General features: G+C 42.2%; 1 protein-coding gene across 3 annotated transcripts in view; it reads left to right on the top strand.

Moving 5' to 3' along the window:
• The window catches only part of IMPACT (impact RWD domain protein), a 45,542-nt gene that overhangs the window by 15,429 nt on the left and 17,171 nt on the right, over positions 1–12,942 (top strand). For 2 of the 3 annotated variants that reach the window (XM_065398542.1, XM_065398539.1), the window contains exons 6-7: positions 132–263; positions 605–699. In XM_065398542.1, coding sequence (XP_065254614.1) covers positions 132–263; positions 605–699 — 227 coding nt within the window. The remainder of the gene's footprint in view (positions 1–131; positions 264–604; positions 700–12,942) is intronic. The other variant, XM_065398540.1, reaches the window with a different exon arrangement.

The raw sequence follows: 12,942 nt of genomic DNA, 5'->3' as shown, positions 1-12,942 counted from the left end.
AGTTTAATCACAGTCATAAAACTGATTGATACTGTTGGTTTTAGAGACTTTTGAGCAAAGTGATTGGAGTTTATACTTTGCGCCAGACAACCCTGATAAAATTTGTTACAAATTCTATTTGTCTACACCAGCAGGACCAAGCATTGAGAAAATTACTGAAGAGATTGATGAAGATAATGAAGATGATTATTCCCTCGAGTATCAACCAGTTCAAGAAGATACAATTAAAACACTGAATTTTGTTATATCTGAAAGCCAAGAAGGTAAAAGAATCTCTGCTAATTTTGATGTAAAAATTTAGAAGAGAAAACCTTTATATTTCTACTTTTTATTACCATCCTTTATATTTTATCAAATAATTATGTAATATTTGGTTTAAAAAAAGTATTTTGTTTCCCTAGCTTATAGACTGTATAGTAACTATAAAACATCCTTTTTTTGTGGTGTGTGAGATATTGTCATTTCAGCTTTTTCTGAGTTGCTCTTTAGAATTTGGAGGTATGCCTTATTTCCTAGCTAGCTAAATACACTGTTAGGAAGTTGTAGACATATTTCTCCCCAAAATAAAAATATAAACAAAGAGGTCTTAATTTTAAATCGGTAGATGAAGAACTGCCACCAATTAATCATGGGAACCCAATCTCGGACCGAAGGAGTACTTTTCAGGCACATCTGGCTCCTGTAGCGAGCCCCAAACAGGTTAGTAAAGCTTGTAAAAGACAGATTTGTATCCTACAGTTTTGTGCCTGAATAAATACCACTGATGTACTTGGAACTATCTGAATGCATCTCTATTTTGTGAAATGTATGCTAATACTGTTCTGATAAGAACCAGTCATTATCATTCACTATTTGCTGAATCTATTCCCTGTGATACTTCCCATTAATGCAGTTGTCCCATCTCACTGTTGAAGAAGGTAAGTATTATTATCACTTGCTTTCAAGTGGACTAGGCATGGGATTGGGAGTGAGGAGATTTGGTTTCTAGTCCAGTGGCTCTCAAACTTTTTTACTGGTGACCCCTTTCACATAGCAAGGCTCTGAGTGCGACCCCCCCTTATAAATTAAAAATACTTTTTTATATATTTAACACTATTATAAATGTTGGAGGCAAAGCAGGGTTTGGGGTGGAGGTTGACAGCTCGTGACCCCCCATGTAATAACCTCATGACCCCAAGGTGTCCTGACCCCCAGTTTGAGAACCCCTGTTCTAGTCCTAGTTGTGACACTGACATATTGTGTAACCTTGGGCAAATCAGTTAAAGTGTGTTTCTACTCTGAAAAGGGACTGTATACACATTAAATTCCTAGCTCGTCTGTAATCTTTTTGTATTCTTAGTCACATTTTCTCGTTTTAGTGATGCAAATAATAATTATTTTTCAGTCTCTTTGGTACTATGTAGCCAATACAACTATGGCAAAGTGATCTGGAGTCTTGTGCATCATTAACAAAATTGTGTCTATTATACCTGAACAAAAACAGAAAACAAGAGTAATGGGTGCAATTTAGTCTGTTCTGTAGCATTACCTTTTCTGCTCTTCTTTGGCTGCTCATAAGGGGATTAGTTGTTTAAAATGCACAACACTTTTGTGGTTGGCATTTACGTTTTTGACAGCTGCTACAAAGAGGGGAATGATGGTTAGGGCATTAGCCAAGGACTTGGGAGTTCAAATCCCTGCTCCACCACAAGAAGTTTGTGTGATCTTGGGCAAATCACTTAGTCAATGTTTCTGTTTCCCACCTGTAAAATGGGGCTAATAGTACTTCCCTACCTCTCAGGCATGTTGAGCATAAAATGCATTAAAGATTGTGAAGTGCTCAGATTCTGTGGCAACGGGGGCCATATGAGTACTTAAGATATATAGAACAAACCTGTTGGAGGTAATAGAGTTGTATGGTTGTTATGGCAGGCATAATGTGAGCTACAGAATCTTTATCACTTGACATATACATATTATTTTGACTATGGTGGCTAGAGGGGCATTAAAATTCAATCCCTCTGGATAATATGGCTTCAGGAAAGGAGGGAATCAGTACCACCAATGTTATTTCCTCTTCTTGCTTTAGGATACTTGCACCTATTGGTCACAGTTCTTAAGCTATGCATAGCACAGATACTGATTACAGGAAGCCCATAACCAGTGGGTGTGCGCTTCCTAAAGCATATATTTGTGATGTGCACAGTAGTATCTCCACAGAGATGTACTCATCTGAACAGGTTTTTAAAGCTACCTGTGCAGAAAATTAAATAATTCTTCTCCTTTCCTCCCTTCATTCCTCCTCTCGAAATACTTAGGAAATTTCAGACAGACAGGGTTTTGATTGGGCAAAGTTAAAGTGATGGTATGTGTGGTTAAAACTGGGATCATAACAAAAACTAGCTTCATCAGTAACTATGGAGGGAGTAGCATCTATTCACAACACTTTGCCTACTTCATAATATTAATTAATATTTGTAAAGCACTATGAAAATGTAAAGTGCTATGTAACTTCTAATTATTGTTCAGTATTTAACATTTTTTTAACAGCTTCAATTAACTTTTAATATGGTTTTAAATAATATTACCGGTACTTTTAATTGGTATAGTAATTATTATTTTAAAACTGAAAACAAAGGTAATGGCTGCAATTTAACATGTTTTGTAGCATTACTTTTTCTACTCTTCTTTTGCTGAAGGGATTAGGTGTTTAAAATCCAAAAAGCTTCCATGGTTGGTATTTAAATTTTTGAAAGATGCTAAAAAGAGTTGACCTGGTGTTTGGAAGATAACTTTTGGTCTTTTATGTTTTGAGTTTGCAAAGGGGCTTCCTTACCCTCCCTGGGTCTACGTTCATTGGGCGTTAGTTATTATTCTGATTTAATATTTTGTGTTAACTTTATTCTTTTGAAATTTAAAAAACCAAAACGTGCACATTGCATATATAGTCTATGCAACTGGATTGTTCGATCATTCTGGAAGGTATCTTTACTTGGCATCTTTTCCACAAATATACTTGAAAGTATAAAATACTAATCCAGTTTGAAAGTGTTCTCTACCTTTGAGTATCCTCGTTTCCTCCACCAAACAAATTAATTCATACAAGATACACTGAAAAAATTATTCATAAATTCTTACTGGTGAGATGAAAAAGCAATAATGAATTCCCTAAGCCAGTTTGTGCTTACCTACAGGAGGAGGGCAAAAGGCCAGGAAAATATGTGCTTACCCTCCAGATTGTCAGATGATTGTCCCTTCTACTGGGAGGAGTTTAGGAAGTAAGGATTGGGCTGAGTGTTTGGGCTCCTAATCTCGCAGATTCCGATGGTTCACAGTGAAAGAGAACCCTCTTGCTGTGGTTTCAGAGGTGTCCACTTGGAGGGCTGGCTTCTCCCCATGGTTCTCCATTGTCTTCCATCCCAGCCCTGGCAGTATGTTTCCTTCAGGTCCCATGCATCCATTGGTTGAGTCCCTCTGGAGTTGTGCAGTAGCAGTTACAGAGAAGCCAAGCTCTTAAGGAGTTAATGCTGTATTAACTCTCAATTGGATATCCACTTAGATATCTGCATGGTCAGCTAGGGATGATGCATCAGAAGACTGGTGCTGTTCCACCTCCTTTGGTCCCACCTCCAAAATAATGTGGAAGGAGGACCCTTCAGAGCTCCACTAGAGCTTTTGTGGGATCCTAGGGTGACACCAGGTAAAAAAATGCCAAGCAGTGGCTACTTATCTCCCTGTATGTCCCAACTGAGAGAGCTACTGGGTTCCATTCCTTTGCCCACAGAAGTGTGGGGAACAATTTAGCCACTAGTGTGAAATCAGATTAAGCTGATTTAGTAAAATCACACTGTATGCTACTGAATATGCCTTTATAAGGGAGAAATTGATTTAAATCTGTTATGAAAAAGATGTGTATGTATTTAACTCTATTGCAGAGTTAAAAAGTTGAAAAAGCAGAGGAGGGAAATATGTGTGGGAAAAAAAACCCAACATTTTTAATGGAAATTCTTTAGAATTTATTATGAGAGGAGCATACAAAATTTGAAATAAACAGAACTTCAGGCCTCTAATTTTGTATCCTAGTAACGAGTATGGAAAATTAAATCATTTAGAAATATAAAACATTCCAGATACATCTGTTTGAAATAACAGATGAGATCTGCCCAAATAATGGTCTAGAGATTAAAAATAAAAAATCCCCCACGCTTTTGTTCACAATCTCCTGTAAATAAAATTCATGGAGCATCCTGGAAAACTTGTACTAGAAATAACTGCACTCACTCTCAGTTTGAATATGTTGGATCACAGTTTAAAACTGTGCCATAACACGTTTGCAAAGATTCATCTGAATGGACGGAATGAAACTCTGTTATGTGTAATATCACCTAAAATAGTACATCATAGATTCTAAGGGGAGAAGGGACCATTATGATCATCTAGTCTGACCTTCTGTATAACACAGGCCATAGAACTTCCCTAAAATAATTCCTAGAACATACTTTTTAGAAAAGCATCCAATTTTGGTTTAAAAATTGTCAGAGATGGAGAATCCACCACAACCTTTGGTAAATTGTTCCAATGGTTAACTACTCTTTCCATTAAAAATGTATGCCTCATGTCCAGTCTGAATTTGTCTAGCTTCAACTTCCAGCCATTGGATCGTGTTATACCTTTCTCTGTGAGATTGAAGAGCCCATTATTAAATATTTGTTCCCCCTGTAAATACGTTTAGACTGTAATCAAATCACCCTTAACCTTCTCTTTATAAAGCTAAAGAAATCGAGCTCCTTGAGGATATTGCTATAAGGCATGCTTTCTAATTCTTTAATCATTCTCATGGCTCTTCTCTGAACCCTCTCCAATTTATCAACATTCGTCTTGAATTGTGAGCATCTGAACTGGACACACTGTTCCAGCCCAGTCGCACCAGTGCCAAATACAGAGGTAAAATAACCTCTCTGCTTCTTGAGATTCCCCTGTTTATGCATTCCAATATCTCATTAGCTCTTTTGGCCAGAGCATCACATTGGGAGATTATGTTCAGCAGACTATCCACCATGACCCTCAAATCTTTTTCAATCGCTGCTTCCCAGGATAGAATCTCCCATCCTGTAAGTATAGCCTCCATTCTTTTTTCGTAGATGTATACATTTACATTTAGCCCTATTAAAATGTATATTGTTTGCTTGTGACCTGTTTACCAAGCAATCCAGATTGTTCTGAATCAGTGACCTATCTTTTTCGTTGTTTACCATTCCCCCAGGTTTTGTGTCATCTGCAAACTTTATCAGTAATAATTTTGTTCCTGGATATTAATAAAATTGTTAAGTGGTGTAGAACCAAGAACCAATCCCACTGGAAATGGATCCTCTTGATGACAATTCCCAATTTACAATTAGCCAATTTTTAAGCCATTTGCAGTGTGCCATGTGAATTTTATATTGTTCCAGTTTTTAATAAAAATGTTATATGATATCAAGTCAAAAGCCCTACAGAAATCTAAGTATATTACATCAACACTGTGGCCTTTATTAACCAAACTTGTAACCTCATAAGAAAAAAAGATATTAAGTTAGTTTAACTGGACCTATTTTCCATAAACCCATGTCAATTTACATTAATTACATTACCCTCCTTTATTAATCAAGTCCTGTATCAGCTTCTCCATTATCTTGCCTAGGATTGATGTCAGGCTGACAGGCCTATAATTATCTGGGTCATCCTGTTTACCCTTTTAAAAAACTGGCACAACATTAGCTTTCTTTCAGTCTCCTGGAACATCCCCAGTAATCTGAGACATATTGAAAATCAGCATTAACATTCCAGCAAGCTCCTCAGGCAGCTCTTTTAAAACTCTTGGATGCAAGTTATTTAGATTTGCTGATTTTAAAAATGTCTAATTTGTTCAATATCCTTCCAAGATACTAGTGGAATGGAAAGAGTGTTATCACTATATGATAAGACTATGACATCTTTTTTTCCCTCAGATATAGAACAGAAATGTTTACTGAACACTTCTGCCTTTTCTGCATTATATTATTGATAGTTGTACTATTTCCATCTAGTAATGGACTAATACCAGTGTCAAGATTCTTTTTGTTCCCAATATATTTTTAAAACTCCTTCTTATTGTCCTTAACTCTGCTGGTCATATATTTCTTGTGTCTCTTGGCTTCCCTTATCAGTATTCTACAATTTCTAACTTCTGATTTACATTCATTGCTTCAACTTTCTTCCATTTGTTATATAGTATTTTTTTGTTTTTTACAGCTGCCATCATCTCCCTGCTAACCGAGGCTGGTTTTTTAATCAGCACAGCCTTCTTCTTTGATTGTGGGATTCTGTTTTTTTGGGAGATCTAATAAGGTGTTCTTAAATGATTCCCAATTATCATTCACATTTTTCTGATTAAATTGTTCCTCCCAGCTGATGTGCCATACAATTGTTTTGATCTTTGTGAAATTGGCCCTTTTGAAGTACCAAGTAGATATATTACTGTTCTGGGCTTTATTCTGCTTGCACATTGTAAATGTGATGAAGTCATGATCATTTATATCTAAGATACCATTAATTTTTAGTTCTTCTTCGAGTTCTGTCCCTGTGGGTGCTCCACTCCAGCTGTCCCTGTGGGTGCTCCACTCCAGCTGTCGGTGCACCCTGGTGCCGTTGATTGGAGATCTTCGGTAGCAGTGCCTGGTTGGGACGCACGCGCCTAGCTGTTGTCTCGCGGTGGCGTCCTGCACCCCCTCAGTTCCTTCTCAACCGTCCTCGGCTGAAGTTGGGACTCGGGGCAGTGCTGAACCTCTTCCCCGGTCACTGAAGGAAACAAGTAGAAATAGTTAGCTAGAAATATCCCAGTTCTTTCCCTTCCTTTAGAATAGTTATTCATTGTTCGTTAGTTTAAAAATTAAAAACCCAAAAAAACCCCTCAAAAAACTTTTTTTTTCTCTCACATTCATCTCCCACTGAGACTTCCCCCCCAGGCAATCATCGCTTCATGATGGCGGGGTACCCTGGATTAAAAAAATGCGGCTCCTGCAATGAATCTATGCCGTGGTCTGATGGACACTCACTGTGTGTGAAGTGTCTAGGCAAGACACATGTCCCCACAAAGTGTGTGCATTGTAATAGCCTGGAAACGAGGGCTCACCGCGACAGAGACCTGTGGCTGAAAATGCTCCTTATGGAGAAATCCCTGCAGCCATCAGCAGAGACAGGCACAAGTAAACACTCTTTCGCATGCTCCCCTGCCAGGTCGGAACCGACCAGGAGTGCGGTTTCACCCTCTCATGCAAAGAGGCAGGAAGCCCCAACCTCTCCACACAGAGACCTACAGAAACGAAAAAGGTCTCCGGTGAAGTCACTTCCCCCGGTGTTGACAGCACCAAAAACCGGCACAGCCGACTGCCCCAGCACCTCAAACATGGCTCACACAGGGCACAGAAACAAGGATTTGACCCCCCACTGCGGTCAGCTTTCCTCGGCACCGACCCTGCCGGCACCGCGAACGGACTCGGGACTGGCTGCGCGGTCCACCCCGGCGCCGACAAGACCGTTGGTACCGAGACTGACAATAACCCCCGCTGCAGACGCGCCACCGCCGGAGGGCACCTATAGGCGGCTGCCGGCTAAACAGAAATCGCTGTGGACGTCGGCTCACGCTCCGAGACCCGTGGCACTGCAGCCCATGGAGCAGCAACAATTCTTAAATCATGCTGACATCTCCGTGGCCCCAGAGCCTGACTCTCCTCTCCTAGGCACCGAGCACTCACTCTTTGATCAGCTGCACTCACTGACAGTGAGAATGACATGCCGCAGCAGGAAGAGTTTTCCCCACCTGTCTCTCCTCCCCCTCCGGAGCCATACCTATTTCAAGGCACGGCACCCCACAAGAATGAGCCTCAATTTCCCTGCTTTGTCCCCCCATGGGCAGGGCCCCACTTTTCATACCCTATGCAGTGGCCACAGTGGTACCCTTGGTCTGCCCATGATGCCAGTCCTCCTTGTGGACCCTCTACCAGACCTCAGACCCGCTCTGCATCTCTATCTCCAGCTCCATCTACATTTAGAGCTCCTGAGCCCCCCCTCAAAGAAGTGGGCTACGAACCTTTCCCTGAATCATCTGATCATAATTCTCCATCAGCTGCAGATGAAGCTCTCATGCCACCACCACCACAGAACGTGGATGATTTTAAGCAGTTCCAGGAACTTTTTAAGAGAGTGGCAATCCTTTAGAGCAGTGGTTCTTAACCTGGGGTTCACGCACGCACCCCCTGGGGGTACGAGATGCCCTTTCCGGGGGTGCAAAACATGCCAAATTTTTTTAGAAGGTAAATCATCGAAAACTCAAATTAAGCACAGTCACGTAAGTACAGCTACTTTGTTTCATCAAACCTATGTATTTGTTAACATTATACATTTTTTAACGATTACTGCGTTAAATTTTAACTGCAAAATTAAAATAAATATATAATTATATCTCTTTCATTCTATAGTTGTGATATATCTAGGTTTAAAGAACTGACCTACTTCAACGATTTTTGATAAGAGGTGCGAGAACATATTTTTGAGAACCAAAGAGGTGCAGGCTGCAGTAAAGGTTAAGAACCACTGCTTTAGAGGAAGTGCAGGCCCCAGTCGAGAACATATGATAATGGGAGGAACCGCAACAGACCTCCCCAGGCGCAGACACAGCCAAGCGCAACTGACTACATCCCACACATCAGGAAACAAACAACAATTTTGAAGCCTTGGTCGGGGGTCAGAGTGACCATCCCTTGGCACCACCGCTTACTTGCCCATTTGGCCACTGCCTCCAGTTTTTCCACTATGTCTGGCAACAGGTAACACAGGACCGCTGGGCCTGGAAATAGTACAATTGGGCTACTCCATCCCTTTCACTTCATGCCCACCCACCTTTCCCCCTTCCCTGTCCCTCTTCAGGGACCCCTCTCAAAAAGCACGTACTTCAAGCAGAGGTGACTCATTTTCTACAGCTCGGTGCAGTGTTACCTGTACTGCCACAACATCGGGGAAAAGGGTTTTACTCTCACTATTTTCTGACCCAGAAGAAAGGTGGGGGATGGAGGCCTATACTAGACCTACGCAGACTGAACAAATTCGTACGCGTACAGAAATTCAAGATGGTCACATTGGGCACAATAATACCTGTGCTGGAACAAGGGAACTGGTTCTCAGCCCTCAACCTACAGGATGCCTATTTTCATATATCTATTCACCCAGCACAGACGCTTTCTGTGATTCATAGTAGGGCACAAACACTTCCAATACAGAGTGCTACCATTCGGACTCTCCACAGCACCGAGAGTGTTCTCCAAGACTCTCGCAGTAGTGGTGGCCCACTTACGCAAACCCGGAATTATACTTTTCCCCTACCTAGACGACTGCCTTATCAAAGGCCATTCATACAATGAGACATTAGAGGCCACTGGTTTTACCATCTCCCTCTTCCACAGTCTAGGCCTGCAAATAAACTTCCAAAAATCCACCCTGATACCCACACAGCAAATCGAGTTCATTGGGGCTCATCTGGACTCAATTTTGACCAGAGCCTCACTCCCACACACCAGATTCCTTGCCATCATACACCTCATACATGTGTTATTTGTTTGCCCCAGAGTAGAGGCAAGAACATGCCTGCAGCTTCTTGGTCACATGGCAGCCACCACCTTCGTGGTCAAATATGCCAGACTACATATGAGGTGCCTTCAGGGTTAGTTCAGCTCCATATACAAACCCAGCAGGCACAGCCTTTGCATGATGCTGACTCCTCCAGCAAAGGTATTGGTCTCCCTACAATGGTGGACAAAACTGGGAAATGTATGCATGGGCATCCCCTTCTATCAAAATTCCCCTGTGCTCATGCTCACGACAGATGCTTCCCTGATAGGCTGGGGAGCGCACCTGGGAGCTCACACAACACAGGGCTGATGGTCCCTGTCATAGATGCATCTGCACATAAATCTTCTAGAGCTTAGAGCAGTCAGATATGCCTGCCTTCACTTTCTCCCTATCATAAGGAACAAATCTATTTGGGTCTTGACAGACAATATAGCATGCATGTTCTACGTCAACAGATGGGGGTGGGGGGAAGGAGGGGTGCAATAGCACTCCCTATGCACAGAATCCATCCAACTATGGAATTGGTGCATACAACATCGCATAGAGATCACTGCTTTCCTGTCTGCCTGGGTGTCAGAACACTACCGCCAACACACTCAGCACACACTTCTCACAAGAACACGAATGGGAATTGCACCCCATGATACTGTGACAGCTCTTCTCCCACTGGGGCACCCCGTCGGTAGACCTGTTTGCCACATCACAAAACCGCAAATGCCATCTATTCTGCTCCAGAGTGGGACTCGGAACCGCGTCCCCCCCAGACGGATTCCTCATTCCGTGGAACAAGACACACGTACGCTTTTCCGCCCATCCCACTGATATGCAGAATCTTACGCAAGATCAAAGAGGACAAGGCCAGTGTCATACGTATTGCCCCAGCCTGGCCAAGACAAATGTAGTATCTTTACCTGCTGTACATGTCCATCCACCCTCCAAGAACTCTTCCCAACAGACTGGATCTGCTCTCCCAGGGCAACGGTCGGATTCTTCATCCGCAACTGCAGAAGCTCCATCTGACGGCATGGTTCCTTCATGATTCCAAACACACGACCTAGCTTGTTCGGAGCAGGTCCAACACGTCGTCCTGCACAGTCGACGAGACGCCACTCGTAAGACTTACCTTCAAAAGTGAAAACATTATACATTTTTTAACGATTACTGCGTTAAATTTTAACTGCAAAATTAAAATAAAATAAAACTCCATATGGTGCTCCCACAGAAACTTGCCACACCATACCACGCCTCTCCCTGATATCTTGAACTACCTCTTACAACTAAAAAAAGACGGACTATCACTCAGCTCTATCAGAGTACACCTTGCGGAAGTTAATACCTTCCATGACACGCTGGATGGATTTTCAGTTTTCACCCACCCCACCATAAAAACGCTTCCTCACGGGCCTTCAAGACCTTTACCCTGAGATTCATCTACCTGCAGCTACCTGGAATCTGAACCTAGTTCTTCGGGGTCTTATGAAACCTCCCTTTGAACCATTGGCTACCTCCTCCAAACTACACATGTCCATGAAAGTAGCATTCTTGGTCTCCATAACATCGGCAAGAAGGGTATGGGAAACAAGCGCACTAATGGCCTACCCTCTGTACACGATTTTCTTCAAAGACAAGATTACAATGCGACCCCACCCCAAATTTCTTCTCAAGGTGGCGTCCACCTTCCATCTCAATCACCCAATACACCTACCTGCATTCTACCCCAAACCTCATAAGAACCCACAGGAAGCGGCATTACATATTCTTGATGTCAGACGTGTAATTGCCTTTTATTTAGACAGAACTAAGGCATTCCGTAAAATCTCCTAGACTATTTGTGTCCACTACCAAATGATCGAAGGGTGCTGCTATTTCCAAGCAATGACTCTCCAAGTGGATTTCTGAATGCATTAGGTCCTGCTACCAGACCCAGAATGCTCAACCCCCAGAGGGCATCAGAACACACTCTACTAGAGCGATGTCAACATCGGTTGCATTCCTGCAAAACGTACCTATTACCGACATATGCAAGGTGGCCACATGGGCATCAGACCACACATTCACCAAACATTATGCTATCACACAGGACAATATGGCAGACGCCATAGTAGGCCACACAGTACTGTCCACCGTTATCAACGATGCAACTCCAAAGTCCCACCAACCGTAGTGGGTACTGCTTCACATTCACCTGGAGTGGAACACCCACAGGGACAGCACTCGAAGAAGAAGAGAAGGTTACTCACCTTGCAGTAACTGAGGTTCTTTAAGATGTGTCCCCCTGTGGGTGCTCCACTACCCACCCTTCTCCCCTCTACTTTGGAGTATGAATCAGATGACTCTATGGTAGAGAAGGAATTGAAGGGGTGCAGGACGTGCATGCACCCTAACGATGCCACGAGACAACAGCTGGGCGCGTGCGTCCCAACCAGGCACTGCTACTGAAGATCCCGATCAACGGCGCCAGGATGCACTGACACCTGGAGTGGAGCACCCACAGGGACAGCTGGAGTGGAGCATCCACAGGGACACACATCTCGAAGAACCTCAGTTACTGCAAGATGAGTAACCTTCTCTTCTGTGATCAGTTCCTATTTATCTGTTAGGGCAAGGTCTAATATAGAATTCCCCTGTGTTGGTTGCAACACTTTTTGAGTTAGGAAATTCTCATCTATAATGTTTAGAAATTCCAAGGATGTTTTAATATTGGCAGCATAAGACCTCCAACATATGTCATTCACATCAAAGTCCCTCATGATCATGCTGCTTTTTTTCCTACACAGTGTAGATAGACACATAAGGAGTCAGTCATTCTGTCTCTAGTGTGATTTGGTGATCTGTAGCAGACACTAACTAGTACCCTGTCTTGTGCTTTATCTGTTAGGACATTGATCCAAATGCATTTAAGATCATTTTCTTCAGAGTTATCAGTGACTCGGAAACAGGTAATGCTATTTTTGACAGAGTGCCACTCTCTCTTCCCTTTTGCTCACTCGATCCTTCCTAAATAGCTTATAACCATTGATTTTAACATTCAGTTGTGCAGATCATCCCACCAGGTTTCAGTAATATCAATGGGATTGAATTTATGTTCATAAATTAGCTATTTCAATTCCTCTGATTTATTACCCGGGCTCCTAGCATTGGAGTGTGAGCAATTCAAAAGAATTTCTTCTCTTCATGTCCTTTAGTTCTTTGATTAATTTTGTTTTCAACATCTTGACTTTGTGATAACTGAATGCTCCTATTTTCCCTCTTTTTACCCTCACCTTGTTACTGTTTACTATTTATCAAGTTCTCTAAAACTCTGCTAGGTGCCTGATGGAC

Source organism: Emys orbicularis, chromosome 2 (assembly GCF_028017835.1).
Source record: "Emys orbicularis isolate rEmyOrb1 chromosome 2, rEmyOrb1.hap1, whole genome shotgun sequence".
Lineage (NCBI taxonomy): Eukaryota > Metazoa > Chordata > Testudines > Emydidae > Emys > Emys orbicularis.
The sequence above is the reverse complement of the archived record's forward strand: the minus strand, read 5'-3'. Positions and strand labels throughout refer to the sequence as shown.